The 16,720-nt window shown below is 42.8% G+C and overlaps 1 protein-coding gene across 1 annotated transcript in view; it reads left to right on the forward strand.

Annotated features, from left to right (window-relative positions):
• Positions 1–16,096, forward strand: part of LOC308162466 (uncharacterized protein) — a gene marked incomplete at its 3' end in the record, with an annotated part of 47,708 nt that extends 31,612 nt beyond the window's left edge. Inside the window, exon 6 of the mRNA XM_080536617.1 lies at positions 15,789–16,096. Coding sequence (XP_080392743.1) covers positions 15,789–16,096 — 308 coding nt within the window. The remainder of the gene's footprint in view (positions 1–15,788) is intronic.
• Between the last annotated feature and the right edge of the window lie 624 nt (positions 16,097–16,720).

Below are 16,720 nucleotides of genomic sequence, written 5' to 3' on the forward strand. Positions count from 1 at the left end.
GAAGGGGTGTCAACAATATCTGGTTTTCTTTTTTTTTCAACTCAAGTTTTAAGTACCCAGTCCATATAATAAAAAACAGTTATAATCTGTGGATTGGATTAACTATTCTCGTTTTTCGGAGGCTACCAGTAAGTGATAATGACTTGTAAACATACTCTCGTTTTAGGACGTGTTCAAAAGCAAGGGCTGTGTGTTCATCTAGTTATGTGTGTGTTTTTAGCATGTCCATGTTCTCTCAGTATGTTGTGATGTTATAAAAACGCAGTTAGACGTTTGTAGCGATGTACCACTGTTAGCCGCTAGCAGCGTTTGTTGTTGTGGTTTGGTCAGAGTCACTTTTCTCCTGTCGCATTCCCATTCGGTGCACCAACATTCAAATACTCGTGTCACCTTGAATTTTTTTCCGATTTCAATGTATGACGCATCATTTGAAAGCTTACCATCTGTAGTTTCAGACTATGTAAATAACCGAAAAATTACTAAAGCAAATGGTTTATGATTTCACCAGCTAGCATCATGACATTGTCAGACTCATTACAAACAGGTAGCAACTAGCCAACTCTACTGTTGTCATCACGTGAGTGACACGCCAGATCGGCCACGCAGATCGAAGCCTATTTTTTTTCTGGTGCGATCTGCGATCCAGCATTCAGGACCAATATCGCAGCGATATCCGATATCGATATCGGATCGGGACATCCCTACTAAATATTGAGGAGATCAATCAAATTGAATAATTTCAAAAAAAAGTATTTAGTGCAAATTAGATTCCTCATCAAGTATTCATGGTCATTCTAGGCATTATGCTAACACAAGCAGGCTAAAGGCTAACTTTAACTCAAAATGTCCACCCTGTTAGTGTCCACCCTGTTATGTGTCCACTCTGTTCTGGAGACACTCACCCTATTCAACTACAGAGGGTATTCTAAATAAAATAAAATGTAGGTGCCTGAGCCCGACCACTATGTTTTTCAGCAAGCTAGATGTGTCCATTATATAATAGAACATTAAAATATAGATAAATCAACAATTTATTTTTCACAAGTTATGAAGTCCAAATGGCACCGTATAAAAACAAATTACCCGACTGGGCTACAGGCAGTCAAATACTAGGCGAACATGTGTGTATAATGAATAAACTTTGATTTCATCAACTTGGATTTCATGCATTTCAAGTGGCATCTTTGTAGTCATGACGACGTAGTCTGGACCAGGTTGCGGAAAGCCCCCTGCGACTCCCTATTGCGGAGGATGTCATGCATCCATAAACAGCGCCTTGGTTGTTCTGGAGCAACCTCCTCCTCCTCAAACGCTAAAGCTAAGGGAAGTAGTTGCATTTTATTCGCCATTATTAAATGCTACAGTATACACAACTTGTTGAACAAGTAGACGATAACGTTATACGTTATACAATGTATGATAACGCAAAATGATGTGGGGAACTTATTAGCTAACATGGGGAACTCTGGGTGATACAGAGAGCTCTATGTACACTCACACTTTTGACAAGGTGCTCTATTTGTAACATATCCCAACCAACCTATGCCCTATCTTTACCTGATCAGAATATTGTAAACATGTATTTTGTTTGTCTTGCCCTCTGGTAGCACCTCTGTGTTTTTTGTTTGTGTTTGTTTTTTCAGCATTTTGTGTTGTTTTTTGTTTCGTTCCGTTTTGTTTTGCTTTTTGTTTTTTGTTCTAGATTGTGATGTGGGTATTAATGTGTGTCTGTCATTCTTGTTGGATGTTGTGTTGTTCTACTCTCAAGGAAAACAATAAATATATTTGGGGAAAAAACTAAACAGAATACTCGCGCAGAAGCGCTCAAAAGGCGGTGAAGTCCCGTGTGAACACGGCCTCACAGGCCGACACAGTCCTGCAAATACAGCAGAGCTGAAAGTTCAACAAGCGAGGCAAGAAGTGGTGTCACTGGTCCAGGATGCACCAACACGCTGGAACTCAACTCTCTAATGATAACGCGGGTCCAACACAACAAAGACCCACTGAAGGCAAAGCTGGCACAGCAGAAGCAAAACTTAGCCATGCTAACCCAAGGTTCCTAACCCAGGCTTCAACAAGTCAAATTTAAAATTCCTTTTTAAGACCCCTTTTAATAGAATTGTATACTTATTTCACAGCCATACCGGCAAAAAAAATAAGTATGAAGGAAAGAAGAAATAAGTACCAGAATTACTTACCAAGTAAGTTTATTAATGTTCAGCATAAGAACGAACATAACAGTAAATGTATTCATGATCAAATAAGAACAAACATGACAGTAAACAGAACTGGTACCCCATTGACTTTGAGGTTTGGCAGAGTTGTGTAATGTGTGGAGTCCACAGCTCCCCACGGCAGCAAGCTGAGCACCTCCAAGCAGGCCTAGTTTAAACAATTAAATAAACATTTAATGACCAATAATCTATTGATTAGTTACTTTGACATAGCATTGCTAATGAAAAGAATCAATGAATGGGACAGTCAAAATTAAGTAATACTTGCTAATAAATAAACATTTACTTAAGTTGGTTCACACACTCCCGAGAAAGAATTCTGTAATGTATTCTATTATATCTAGTATTGTGTTGATAAGCAATAGAAATGAATCAAGAAATGTATAGAATAGGCTAATTTACATTGTCATTGTTCTATATGCAACTGTTATATGTAACAGAACAGATCACACAGCATTGTTAATGCTAATACCAATACTTGCTAAATAAATATACATATTTAATTATCAATATATCATTACTTACTTTGTAAGTCCCGCGCTGTTGCATGTCCATCATCAGTACAACGGCGAGGGCTGTGTTCCTAAATTTGCTCTGGAAATCTGATCAGCAGTCTTGGAATGCATCTTGTCCAATCAAATGACTTGGTCCCTTTATGACGTTGAGCCCAGTGTGCCCTCCGGCGCTCTCAGAGCGAATTTACGAACGCAGCCAAGTTCTCTCTTGATGTGCCCTTCGTATGATGTTTTGTCACCACCGCACGCAAACGTTTTTGTGATATCGGGATCTGGGAACATGTTTTTTAAAAGCTCACCTATGCCATCTTTGCGGTAGGATTGATGTTTGGCTGCGGTATGTAGCGCCCACAGCACCACCTTGTTTGCTACCTATGTGTTCGCCGAAAAGCTCTCACCGGGGGCTGCAAACTAGTGTGTGTTGTTTCCAGTTTATTTCCATTCTATTGTTGGGGGCGTCGGGGGGGAGCTGATAGGCTAATTACCATACTGCTAATTACCATACTACTTACGTTTCAGAACGGGAAAAGCGATTTAAAAGCGATAGAGAGAGGTTATCGCAATTTCCTAATCCGAATACATTATTAAGACTTACCCACTCATATTTAAGACTTACACACTCATATTTAAGACTTTTAAGACCCCCAAGGGAGCCCTGGAGCCTCAGCTGAATATGACAGGCTGGCAAACTTGGAAACACTGCTGGAGCCATGCAGGTACGGTGATTTATCCACCTTCTCCAATTTAACTTTCAGACCAATACAATTCATAACATAGTCACTTTTAATATATAATAGTATACCTGTCCCCTAAAGGGTGTTATCTGAATTAAAGGTGTCGTCATTCATTCTGTTTGTCTTGTGTGTTTGGAGGTATGTCACTGAGCACCCGGGTGGTGACAAACACAGTGCTGCTTGAAAGTATGTGAACCCCTTGTGCAATTATGGATATACTGTATATGTTACGGTACATGTGGGAAAACTAGGGTTAGGTGCTAGGGTGCTACGGTTAGGGGTAGGGTTAGGGTTAGACATGCCAGCATGTACCAAGTCACCCTAGCCCTAGTTTTCCCACATGTACCGTATTCCCACATGTACCGTAACATATATATATATATATTTATTTTTTACCATTAAATCTTTATTTAATCATAACCGGTCTTTTTTATCTGACATAACAGGTTTATATTTACCAATTCCATATGTTGGTTTAGAGGGAATCATGCGTCTAGTAGGAAAACTACATTATAAAGAAATGATGTGCAGGTGCAAAATATGTGATGTCTGTCAACATGAGGACCAAAGAGGTGTCAAGGAAATGCAAGGCTGCCATAGAAACTAGGGACTTTTAAGGACCAAAAAGTGGAAAGTTCTTGGGAGAGACCAGCACTGTCACACAATGGAGGTACTGACTGACTTACAGTGCACTGGCAGCATTGATTTTACAGCAGTGCAATGACCCTCACCACTATACAACAAAGACTTACCATCCATCTCACTGTCTTCCATCTCCACTTCTCCTCTGTCCTCTTGTTTCACCATCCCTCCCTCCTCCCTACTTTCTTCTCCTCCGTCCTCTTCTTTCACCATCACTCTCTTCTCCTCCACTTCTTCTTTCACCATCACTCTCTTCTCCTCCACTTCTTCTTTCACCATCACACCATTCTCCTCTACATCTTCTTCCTCCAGCTTCACTGCCACTATCTCTGGACCCCACCATGTGATTTTCAGGGCTGGAGAACCACAGCCAGATCCGGGGGACTCTGTGGACTCTGGTTCATACATGGTTACATGAGCTGAAGAGGACCTGCAGCTAGAAAAAATGGAGGCACAAACAGTGCAGGGTCAATTGACAGCCCAAAAAAAGGGTCTGGAAAGTAGACATTAAACGGTTCCAATTGTATTTTGTGTCCAAGAAAAAATTACAATAACCTTCTAGTTAGGCTCAACTTCCTGGTCAGACAGAGGGCTGTATGGGCGTGGACTTTGCACGCTTGACTGGCAGCTCCCTTCCAAGCAAGCTTGCTGCGTTATCATACATGACATTCATCTATTAGATGTGCTTATAGTTCTGCCCTTTAATTACCAACTGTTTAGCTACTGCTGAAATGTACTGAGCTAATACAATGACTTGGCTAAGATTATAGTTATGCACCTGGCAGTATAATTCATCATATCAATTCAATGACCACCATTAGCATACTGTACACCTGGCACCCTATGGTGAATTATTGAACCAGGGTTCGACAGTAACGCTTGTCCGGAGCAAGTAAAACATTTGCCGGGTTTGTTTGTGCGAGCCCGATGACGGTGCTGGATCCTGGATATTTTTACCTGTGTGCAGGAAGAACAACAGACCGCGCAGGCGCCAGATCAGACTAGATGATCGTGGAGTGAAGATATTATTATTATGCCGTCTGTTGTTCTTCCTGCACACAGTTAAAAGTATCCAGGATCCAGCAGCGTCATCGGGCTCGCACAAACAAACCCGGCAAATGTTTTACTTGCTCCGGACAAGCGTTACTGTCGAACCCTGTGAACACAATAGGCTACTTGTGGACAGGATTCACAGCATGTGTATGACTTACTTGTCAGTTGTACCACAATGGTGTCGTCCTCCTTTCCTTATTCGCTGCCGTATTTTCACAATATCCGCCATGTTTAGTTTCTTCCCGCACTGGCGCATGTAGTCATTCCTACCATAGCGCTCTTCGACCTCTTGACCTCTAGTCTTGACCGCTGAACTGGCGTTACTGTCACTATCCATGTAATTCGGTGCTTCAGATAGTCGATGCCCCTCTTTAAGAGCATGTGCATCTTGCCCTGATGCATTTGTGCTGAGCATCTCATCTTTGGCCTTTTGGTTTTTGATGTAGTTCCGTAAAAACATATCCCACGGTGTGTCGTACTCTTCTTTAATGCTGGGAGAGTGATGGTTCCTACTGTGGATGGGAGGTGGTGGTAGTGGTGGTGGCTGGAGCCTAATAAGATTGTCCTTCCGGTGGTTCTGTCCTTCTGTCTCTGCATCAGGGGACCCAAGGTGTGTCCTCTGGCTCTCTGACACTGAATAAGCAGAAGCATCCATCATTGCCCAGATGGGGAGTTCACAGTGCAGGGAATCCTACGAATAAAGATAATCAAAATATTAAAACAAGAGTGAAGAAATGTAATTAGTAATCATCAGAAGTGGAAAACAGTAGCCAAGCTACAGTTAGGTCCATATATTTGGACTCTGACAGAATTGTTGTTATTTAAGCTGTTTAGTAAAACATACATATTTCAAAACGTACAGTTATAGAATGAATATGGCCTTAAGTGCAGACTCAAATACCGTCTTTAATTTGAGGGTATTAATATCCAAATTGGAGAAAGGGTGTAGGAATTACAGCTCTTTAATGTAGCCTCCTCTTTTTCAAGAGACCAAAAGGAAAATACCCTACGTGCTTTGAATTACCGTATTACCCTACATGGAACCATGGGAATTGTTTTGATAGTGTAGGTTGGAGAAAAACGTATGAAACCATTTTCAATGTCTATTTCAGGGTTTCCGTTAACCGGTAATTACCGGTCTTTGTCCGGTAAAATAAGTGGAAGTCCGACAAGTTGAAAACTCGTCGGACATAAATGTCCGGTGAAAATAATTCCCTCTAACCATTTTCAGCTGAGCACCAAACACACACACAGAACACTGCCCGAGAGAGAAGGACCCGCCCCCTTTAGTTAGCCTATAGGCTATAGGCTAACTAAAGGGGGCGGGTCCTTCTCTCTCGGGCAGTGTTACACGAGTGTGTGTGTGTGTGTTTGGTGCTCAGCTGAAAATGGTGTCCCGAAGCGGAGCGCTTTAACTTTATCGCACAATAACAAGGATAACAAACAAAACGGACAACATTTACACTAAGATGGAGACAAACTTCAGCGATATGATCTAACAGCCGGTCTTCAGGACGACATACAGACCCGTATGAGCTTACAGGGCTGCTATCTATCTGAGAAAAGGCATAGCCTAGGCTGTAACATCGAACGGAAATTAGCCTATACGCATTGCAAGTTAATTTAAAGCCTATTTATTTTCAAAGAGTTTTATTCTATTTTATTTTATCTGATAAAAGGCATATGAACGGAAATTAGGCTAGCCGTGTCACGCCAGAAGCCTACATGCTTGCACTGTTACTGTTCAATAAAATGTTATACATCTAGACATTGTGGTATTTCTTTATATACGTATCCCAGACTGCCTATCAATTGTTTCTCAATAAACAGTTATGTTCTCCCCATTGTCATACTCCCGAGCTAAACGAAATGCCTTCCCAACCAGCGAGACCTGGTTATAGAAATGACGTTGTTTTATTGATTTAAAAAAAAAAGGGTAAAACTGGAAAGAGAAAATAGAAAACTCACATTAATCCCAAACAATTTAACAAACTTCAGTTAACGTAATGTGGAGTCCGTTCATTGATCGATGCTGTCTGTTCAGTTCCCAGTGAGGCGCCCGTTCAGCGCTGGATTTGACGCATGGCATAGCGCGCATGCGTCAAATCATGTTATATTATTATATATTATATAGCTCGCATCTAATCGTATCGGATGAGAAATAGACATTAAATGGCATATATAGGCCGCTACACAACAGTAATCACCGCGACAAACAGCTATATTAGATTTGAAAAAAAGAAATATGATTTTGAAAAAAAAAAATTTTATTATATTTTAATATGATGACCGGAATATATCACGTTTGTCCGGTAAATCGAATTCTTCCCGGACACGATGTCCGACGGCAAATTTTTCTAACGGAAACCCTGGTCTATTTATGTATGGCTGGCAAGTAGGCCTTTCCTGTTTTTGTCTCCTAAGAAGACCAAGGTCACTGGGAGGAGGGGAAGATGTTTGACATATAATGGAATGCAGGGAGATAGAGAGAGGGAGCTTGGCTTGGCTGATAACATGTAGGCCTAACTCTGCTCAACTTCTTTAATAAACCAAGACGGTATACACTGGTTCAGTGATCCTGTGCTCATTCTGATTACATATCTACATGGGGTTCGATTAATTCTACAACAATAGCCCATTTTGTTTAGGAATTACGGTAATGAGAACAACGTGTGTAAAATACATGGCTCTTTTTTATTACGGTGTTTATTTTATATAGAACGATTTATGACAGTTTTATAGTGGTATTGACAAAAACCGTTGCTATTTTCAAAATCCGGGGTTTACGGTACAACCGTAAAATCGCCCAACCCTAGTATCTGTGTGATCTACCTAGTGTTTCCTATATTCCTGATGCTGAGCTAGCACTTTTCCCCTCTTTGTGTATTCCGGTAAGCTGTCTCCAGTTAAAAGGTAGAAATATATGGTACTTTACTGAGCTCTCTGAATTAATTCAGGAAGAAACCACACTTGTCCTGAAGCCAGATCTACTGATAGACTATTGTTGTTTATTAAGTTACTTGTTGGATACTAAAATGAAGAATATAATTCTGAGTAGTTTAAGACTATTTATTGAAACAAAGTACAGGTACAAAAATGTTGAGCTGGTTTCTGGTCTTGGCCGTCTGAGAGAGAGAGAGAGGAGAGAGAGAGCTGCGTGGTCCAGAGAAGAGAGAGAGCGGGCTCGGGCCCACTCCCTTATTTATAAACAATAGTATGTAAACAGTTGTAAACATAGGCCTATCACCTTCACTGTATAGATGCTTGAGGTGTGAAGAGTAGGAGACCCCAATATGATGTCACCCTGGCCTAAAAGTCATTCCAGGTTAAAGTTCAAGTCAGATTCACAGGAAGTCATTCTAACATGCCCATATATGGACAGCACTTCCTGAGGCAAAAACATATGGCCCTTAAGACAAAGGATGTGTTTACAAGGTGTCATAAAACCCCCCTTGTCAGGAGCACAGGCCCATACAGTCCATGTACGTGTGTGGTTAAGTAAAATATACTACACTATCCTTCAGCTCAGAAATAGATGTAGCCTTCTGCCATGATTATGGAGTCTAAACCAAGTTACTATTTAAACACCATCTCTGATTCTGGTGGTGATCCAACTACATATTGGAAAGCAGTTAAATCACTGAAACTCAATAGTTCCTCTCCCTGTCCACATCATGGACAACAGTCTAACATCATATGGATACAAAAAGAATAAGTGACGGTTTCCACCAGCATTTTATCTCTGCAGGCCACCTCCTATTTGTAAGAAACATCTGGGACACAGTAGAGTGTGAATCAAATACAGGCGATCAGAAGTTATAAGTATGTAATAATGATCTTGTATCACTAACGCAGCTCCACCAGTGTTTCCTCCAGGAATTTTTACATTAGTGGCGGAGAGCCCTGTCCGCGTGCACGCGCACGCGCGCTCAAAACAACGACCTAATTTCAACCAAAACTCGAGGGAGGATGGCAAAAAAATAAAATAATATACAGAATATAAACTTGTGATACCGGTTTCCATCCATCAGCTCTGAAGGTTTACGTTACTCACGGATCCAATGTCCTTCCAAACGAGCAGTCTGGCTCCGTCTCAAACACAACAGGAAAAGTATGTCCAACTTGGCGAAAGTTTCCGAGTATTTCCAACTTGCGCGAGTTCTTCAACTTGCGACAGTTTTTCAACTAGATGTGATGGCTATCATGTCTATCATGTCTATCATGTCTGTCAAAATTATCAAATTAGCCATCGTCCTGGCATGCTTGGGTGTTGGTTTCAACGCACCTGTTGTTTGTCCTTCCTCCGTTTGCAACAAGAAACTCTGGACCTTTTCATGAATTAAAGTGGTCTTAAAATCCAAAGTCCAAATAAAAGTAACAAACGAAAGTAATATATGTTGGTGTACATACCACAGCGCACAGAAGCTGCTGCTTGTTCTCCCGCTGTAGTTGTAGCTGGTGGTGGTGGTGGTACCCCGCCATAAACGTTGTTAGCTGATCCACCAACTAGCTCCTTTGCTCCTGCCAGCCATGCCGTTTCGGATCGCTCATAGCCACTGCTAGCTTCAGCAATGTTTGAAGTGTCTGGGACATCTTTTTTCTTGAAAAATCCATCCATCTGTCGCTGTTTTCGTTTAATTTTTCGAAGTTATTTAACGTGATATCTTATTTGTGCACCTAGCTAGCTAGATCAGCTTTTTGTATCTTTTAGATGGTTCACATTTAGACCAATCAGGAGTAGCCCTTGTGTCACGTCGTCAACTGAATGTTTAATGTCATTAATCTGATTTTGGATCAGCGGTTAGAGAGAGATGGGCATGGATTTAGGTGCACTTTTAGTCAACATCCATTATAGCGCTGATCTAGGATCAGATATATATATTTTAATCAGCTAAAATGTTCAGAGGGTGGATATTTTTTTTTTATTATTTTTTTTAGTGGACTGAATCAATTAGTGGCGGAGGAAATTCATTCGTGGCGGCCCGCCACCAATAAATGCATATAGAGGACACTGTTTCGCAATGCATGCCGGAAGGGAGTCTCATGGCTCCGAATCGAACGAGGGTCAAGATTTTCTCCAAACGGAGCCATGGATAACCCTAACACTAAACCTAACCCTAAATGAGTAATGAATTGGGACGCCACTACGGCTACACGTGAACGCGCAAAACGGAGATTAGGGGTGAAAACGGAGCCGGAGGGGTGAATTGGGATTCACCCGTAGTCAAGACCACATAAGTAGCCTTGAGACTAACGGCCCTTAGGGGGCAGGAGCCTATCTCCTGTTTCTGTAGCGTAAGGCAGCTTGATGTACAAGTACAGTCCATGCCACCCCCCCCCCCCAAGGCAGCAAACACTGGTGTAGATGCATACTGTATGCATAAGTGAGTGTGGTGGTGCTTATGGGGTGTCGCTACGGGACAGGTGTCGCTCTGACTGGGAGGGCAAAATCACAGTATACCCACTAGAAAAAACTAGACTATACCACTGAAGACACATAACGAACTAACAGGCAACAAAGGAGAAAGACACATTAATAATGATAATAACAACAATGCACACATTCACACACACAATACACACTCAACATATGCTTATACACACACGCACGCACACACACGCACTCACACACACACACACACACACAATAAATGGCTTGTGTTGTCTTCAGTCTCAGCACTGTGTGGGTTTATTGATCCACCTGTTAGACTAATTATTATTGTGTATGGCAGCACTTTTTGGGGAAAAAAGGAGTTGTAACATCTGACGCATCTGATATACTATAAATCATAATACCTCACCACTGGCCTTAGGATAGACGTCAGCTATTCTCGCGAGACCAGGGAACGGGATGTGAAACGGGACGTGAAACTAAAATGGCGGGTCAATAAACGCACACAGTGCTGAGACTGAAGACAACACGAGTCATTTATTGACTGCCAGCCATGTTCAGAGCGGAGAGCTCCACACTGCCAGACTTTTGGGGCATTTTCGCTGAACTTTGAAGACCCACCAAATATTGACTTTTCGGACTACATAAACATTGAACATATCTACCAAAACTTTAGACTCTCTTCTTTCATCAGAAAAAGAAAGTTTGTTTCTAGCCTCTTTGAGTGTTTAGAAATCGGCCGTAGAACATAGGGTGGTTTCAGCAAAAACACCTGATTTTGACCAATAAACAGAGAAAACGAGCTTTTTCTGCAGAACTTTTATTTTATTTTATTTTTTCTGCACTTTTTCTGTGTCATCCGACTCTGAACTGTTTGAAGAGTCGCGCGATGGCCGCGATGCTCCGCAATGCTCCGCGCCGCGTTTGGCACATACCCTGATCCGTTTCGCCATTACTACAACCCACAGCAAGCCACTTCCTTCTCCAGGCTTTTATCGAACTACTGCCCCCATCTGGGACCGAAATACATTACACCCAAGTCTGAAATTCACTCGCTAGGTGTAGAACATGTCAATAACGCGATCCCCGCGGGAAAGAAAAAAAAATCTATAAGACGCCAATTGGCGTCTTTGGCAGTCAACGTTACTATTCTATAATCTAGAATCTATCTATGGCAGTCAATGAGTTAAGTTTATAACTGTGCTAGAGGGCAAACATTACAACATGTTCACTTATTACACAAAGACTGGGAAAGCGACACTAGCTTGAACAACAACGGAGACGCCGACCTGACGGTAGGAGTTGGAGTGATTGATGAATGAAGCAGAGAGCTGCTAGATACAATGGTCAGTACAGAGCTGCTAGATACAATGGTATGGAGATAGATTTATATCATAAATACACACGTACGAAAGTATAATACCGTGTTTTGCTATCTATCCGCACACATCTCTCGAGTCGTGTGCCGTAAAAAGAATTCATGCGTGCGTGAACAGATCCACGCAAGCGTTTTCTGCTATCGACCCGCAAATATCTCTCCATTCGTGAACCGTGTTTTGTGAACCGTGTTTTGCTCTGCTTGGATTTACGTATGTATTTTTGAGACAAACATTTCCCTGTTTTGCCGTCTCGATGAGAAGGGTCTCGCTGCAGCCTTGCAGCGCAGGACGGAAAGGAATGTGCGACGGAAAGGAATGTGCCTTCGAGGACGGAATGGAATGTGCCTTTCACGTGTTTAGCACGAACTTGTAGCGTCAGCACTTGCCAGCTAGACCAGTTTGAAAAACTTCGCGAAGGAAGAAAAGTAAGTAGCGTAACTAACACTTAACATTTAAAAAGCGATATAAATTGGAGATCAGGTGAGACTAGGGTTAGGGTTAGGACTGTGTGGCGGTGTGTTATCAGACTGCTCAGCAGTGGGAATGTTGTTGCTTTTGTCAAACATAGTTTAACATCCCTAGCTAGCTGGGTTAGCGTGCTAACGGCCTTTGTTAGCTGAGGTTAGCGACGTAGCTAGCTGAGTCTGCATTACATGTGACAAACATAGTTTAACATCCCTAGCTAGCTGGGTTAGTGTGCTAACGGCCTTTGTTAGCTGAGGTTGCTACGTAGCTAGCTGAGTCTGCAGCACATGTGACTAGCCCTAACCCTAGCCCAGGCTTTATGGAATTTGACAACAAAATTAACAATATGAAGCCGCAAGGGATTGTGTAATAGTGTAATTTACACAATTGTGTAATTGTGTAAATGTGCAATAGTCAATGTAAACTTGAGCTACTGTGCCATTATTTTAAGTATTCACTTGCAGCCCTGCAAAACGAATTGTTAGCCCAACATTAGTTTAAAGTTCTGTTATATTTCAATTGCCTTAGTTATTAGATTAGATTCGATTCAAATGTATTGTCAATGTACAGTACAGCGAAAATAAGTTTGGCATGTAACCGGAGTGCAAATATAACTATTATGTTATATTAACTATTACTATTATAACATATACTATGTATGTGCAGGTATGTACAGATGGTAAATAAGAGGAATGGTGAATATAAATATATGTATAGGGTAAATATGTGTATAGGAGATGAACAGCAATATTATACAGTATTATACATGACTATATTCTATGCAGGTAGGCTATGTCTATAAGCTATTTTACAGTATTGTACATGAACTCTGCTATATGCAGGTATGACTATGAGCTATATGTGGGTTTGTCAGGGGGGTAATCCAGAGTCTTCTGGTCAAAGTTATGTCTGTGGAATCATCTAAGAACGTTCAATTTGACCAATTAGGCCCTTTCTTTTTCTAGATGCATATTACATGTCAGAGAGAAAGGTCGTTGCCAGAGCTGAAAAGATGCAGCACCTGCTGCCAGCAGTTTCACTGTCCTTTCTGCGATGCAACGGTTTTCAAGCCAACACTTCTAAGTAAGGTGAAGAGGCACTTGGAGGGCCATTTCAACCGGGCAGTTTTCCATGAAGGTAAAGTTGGCCAACATTATCTGGGAAATGCAAATGGAGTTGCAGTAGAGACCAATTCCATTTGAGCAATGAATCAAAACTAACCCTTCTGTGACATTTGTGGGAGGTATATGATTTAGATGTTGTGTAGCATATTCAATTGACAAATGATCATAGAATAATAAGGTAACACTTTAAAAAGGATCATTATAATCAATAGTAATATTACAATTCTATGCTCTGTTATAGGGTATACCATTCACAGATGTGGGTTACAATGTAAGGACAGGCAGCCATTGACCACTCTGCAGAGGAGAAGAGACTGGTGGACCTCATTGTCCAATCACAGGCGGCTGAACAGCATTTGTTGGTATTTTGCAAATGTTCATATTTGATCTCAAAGTAAAGCTTCACCTAGGGTCTTTAGGAATAGGATCAACTTACATCATTTAACTATGACTCATTTCTTGTACTGTATCTTTTGAATGAATGTATGAATGTAAGTGACATTTCATGCCTGTTTTGATTCACATAACCACCACACAATGCACTGATCCAATTTCCACAAAATGGGTTTCCTCCTCTCCCCTGTCTCCTCTCTCCTCTCCTCTGTCTCCTCTCCTCTGTCCTCTCCTCTGTCTCCTCTCCTCTGTCCTCTCCTCTGTCTCCTCTCCTCTGTCTCCTCTCCTCTGTCCTCTCCTCTGTCTCCTCTCCTCTGTCTCCTCTCCTCTGTCTCCTCTCCTCTGTCTCCTCTCTCCTGTCTCCTCTCCTCTGTCTCCTCTCCTCTGTCTCCTCTCCTCTGTCTCCTCTCCTCTGTCTCCTCTCCTCTGTCTCCTCTCCTCTGTCTCCTCTCCTCTGTCCTCTCCTCTGTCTCCTCTCCTCTGTCTCCTCTCCTCTGTCCTCTCCTCTGTCTCCTCTCCTCTGTCTCCTCTCTCCTGTCTCCTCTCCTCTGTCTCCTCTCCTCTGTCTCCTCTCTCCTGTCTCCTCTCCTCTGTCTCCTCTCTCCTGTCTCCTCTCCTCTGTCTCCTCTCCTCTGTCTCCTCTCCTCTGTCTCCTCTCTCCCCTGTCTCCTCTCCCCTGTCTCCTCTCCTCTGTCTCCTCTCCTCTGTCTCCTCTCCTCTGTCTCCTCTCCTCTGTCTCCTCTCCTCTGTCTCCTCTCCTCTGTCTCCTCTCCCCTGTCTCCTCTCCCCTGTCTCCTCTCCTCTGTCTCCTCTCCTCTGTCTCCTCTCCTCTGTCTCCTCTCTCCTGTCTCCTCTCTCCTGTCTCCTCTCCTCTGTCTCCTCTCTCCCCTGTCTCCTCTCCTCTGTCTCCTCTCCTCTGTCTCCTCTCTCCTGTCTCCTCTCCTCTGTCTCCTCTCTCCCCTGTCTCCTCTCCTCTGTCTCCTCTCCCCTGTCGCAAAATTGTTGTCAGGATGTACTCAATGGGAAGGCGAAGTACTTTCTAAAGAAGTCCCCTAAGGTGCCTGTCTACCTCTGCACCAAGGAACACCAGGAAACCCTCTTCGGCCATCTTGGAGAAATATTACACAGAACACCATGTCTGGTGCAATTCACGGATGAAGTGAAGTTCATCCTGGATGTTCTGTTTCCGGAGGTAGGGATAATCATTGCTGGTCCTGCACTTTCAAAACATATAAAGAGGTTGCCTGCAATAGTGCCATTGTGTATGGACCCATATAATGGCTTTGTGTTTTGTATTGGTAGACTGGATCAGATATAAAAAATCGTAAAAATTTAATTACTTACTTTTTTTTGGTAGGCTATCATTCATGGCCTTGCCCTCCTCAAAAATGTGACATTGCGGCAGGCTGAACAGCTCTTCCTTGATGGTCCATGTTTACATCAGAGGTGAGAGTAAATATTTTTTTTTTTACAGAATGCCCTGAACTCTTATCGCCCTATTTACTGTTACATAATACCTTAAGAATTATGTTGATTATTGTTATTGATGTACTCTTTTTTTTTTTTTTTTACTGTTGACAACGTTTCTGTCAACAAAGTTGTGATTTTTATGTCTACTATTTCAGTGAAAGGGAGGAATTTGACCGGAAGATTGCCAAAGAAATGAAGCAAAAGGGAAGATATTGAAAGGTATTTTTTGGGTTGGTTTTTGGTGCCAGCTTTGCTGTGGTAAAAATGGTAGTGGGTGCGTGGATCAAGGAGAAATCTAAAAAGAGTGAGGTCCTGCCAGACCTGCAGTTCATCGCCAGATCGTAGCCTTATGTTCACGGTACTATCTTGCTCCTTGTGTTTTTCTAGTAACCTGCCTTCTTTCCAAACCCTGCCTTACCCCGTTTGTGTTCTCTCCCAAGATTCCCACGGACCCTCCCTCGCGTCTCCCCGGCCCCGGCTCTCGCATTCCCGCGGATCCCTGCCCTGTCTCCACGGACCCTCAGAACCCCTCGAGCCACCCCCGAACCCCTGGACACCCTTGGACGGATCTCCCGGTACCACCCTCGCCTCCTCCCTTGGACATCCCCTTTTGGACTCTCGGACTGTACTGTTGCCAGGCGCACGCACACACTGACAACACCCTGCCCGCCTACGTCACCCCGCACCCACGGTAGACCACACACATAGTCTTGACTACGCATTACACATAGGTATCCACATATCCCATACTCCAAGACTATCAGCACACCACACATTCTCCCGCATACCCCCTCCCTAAATCCTGTGAATAAACACGCCCACGGGCTAACGGATTCTCGCTCTGTGCCGCCTCTTTGGTCCCCCCGGGTAGTACCCCATAACACACACAGGTTGAGCCATTCCTCCACCTCGTTCTACAGCTGGTAAGACAGAGAGAAACGGTTGGTCCTCACAGTCACATAAACCTGACCCCCTCCAGACTCTTGAGCACAATCTTAATGAACCAGTCCAGGTGCGTTAGGATCCGTTAACGTCGGTACAGGCCAGGGTCTTGTCAACTTCTCTCTCTCTGTCTCTCTCTCTCTCTCTCTCTCTCTCTCTCTCCTGCAGGGGAAGGAGTCCAGCTGATAATGACAGCAGGCCTGTCAATACCTGAGCACCACGGCCGTCCCCCAGCTGTTCCTCCAGGGCCCTCGTCCGCCCTCCATCCATCCCTCTATCTATTCAACCCTACCTCCTTCCTAGCTGCCACGGATTGTCAATAAAAGAAATAAACAAATAAACCTGTTCCGTCCTCTGACCTTTTAAAAGTAGACAAT

Source organism: Nansenia antarctica, assembly GCF_963989245.1.
Source record: "Nansenia antarctica genome assembly, chromosome: 7".
Classification (NCBI taxonomy): domain Eukaryota; kingdom Metazoa; phylum Chordata; class Actinopteri; order Argentiniformes; family Microstomatidae; genus Nansenia; species Nansenia antarctica.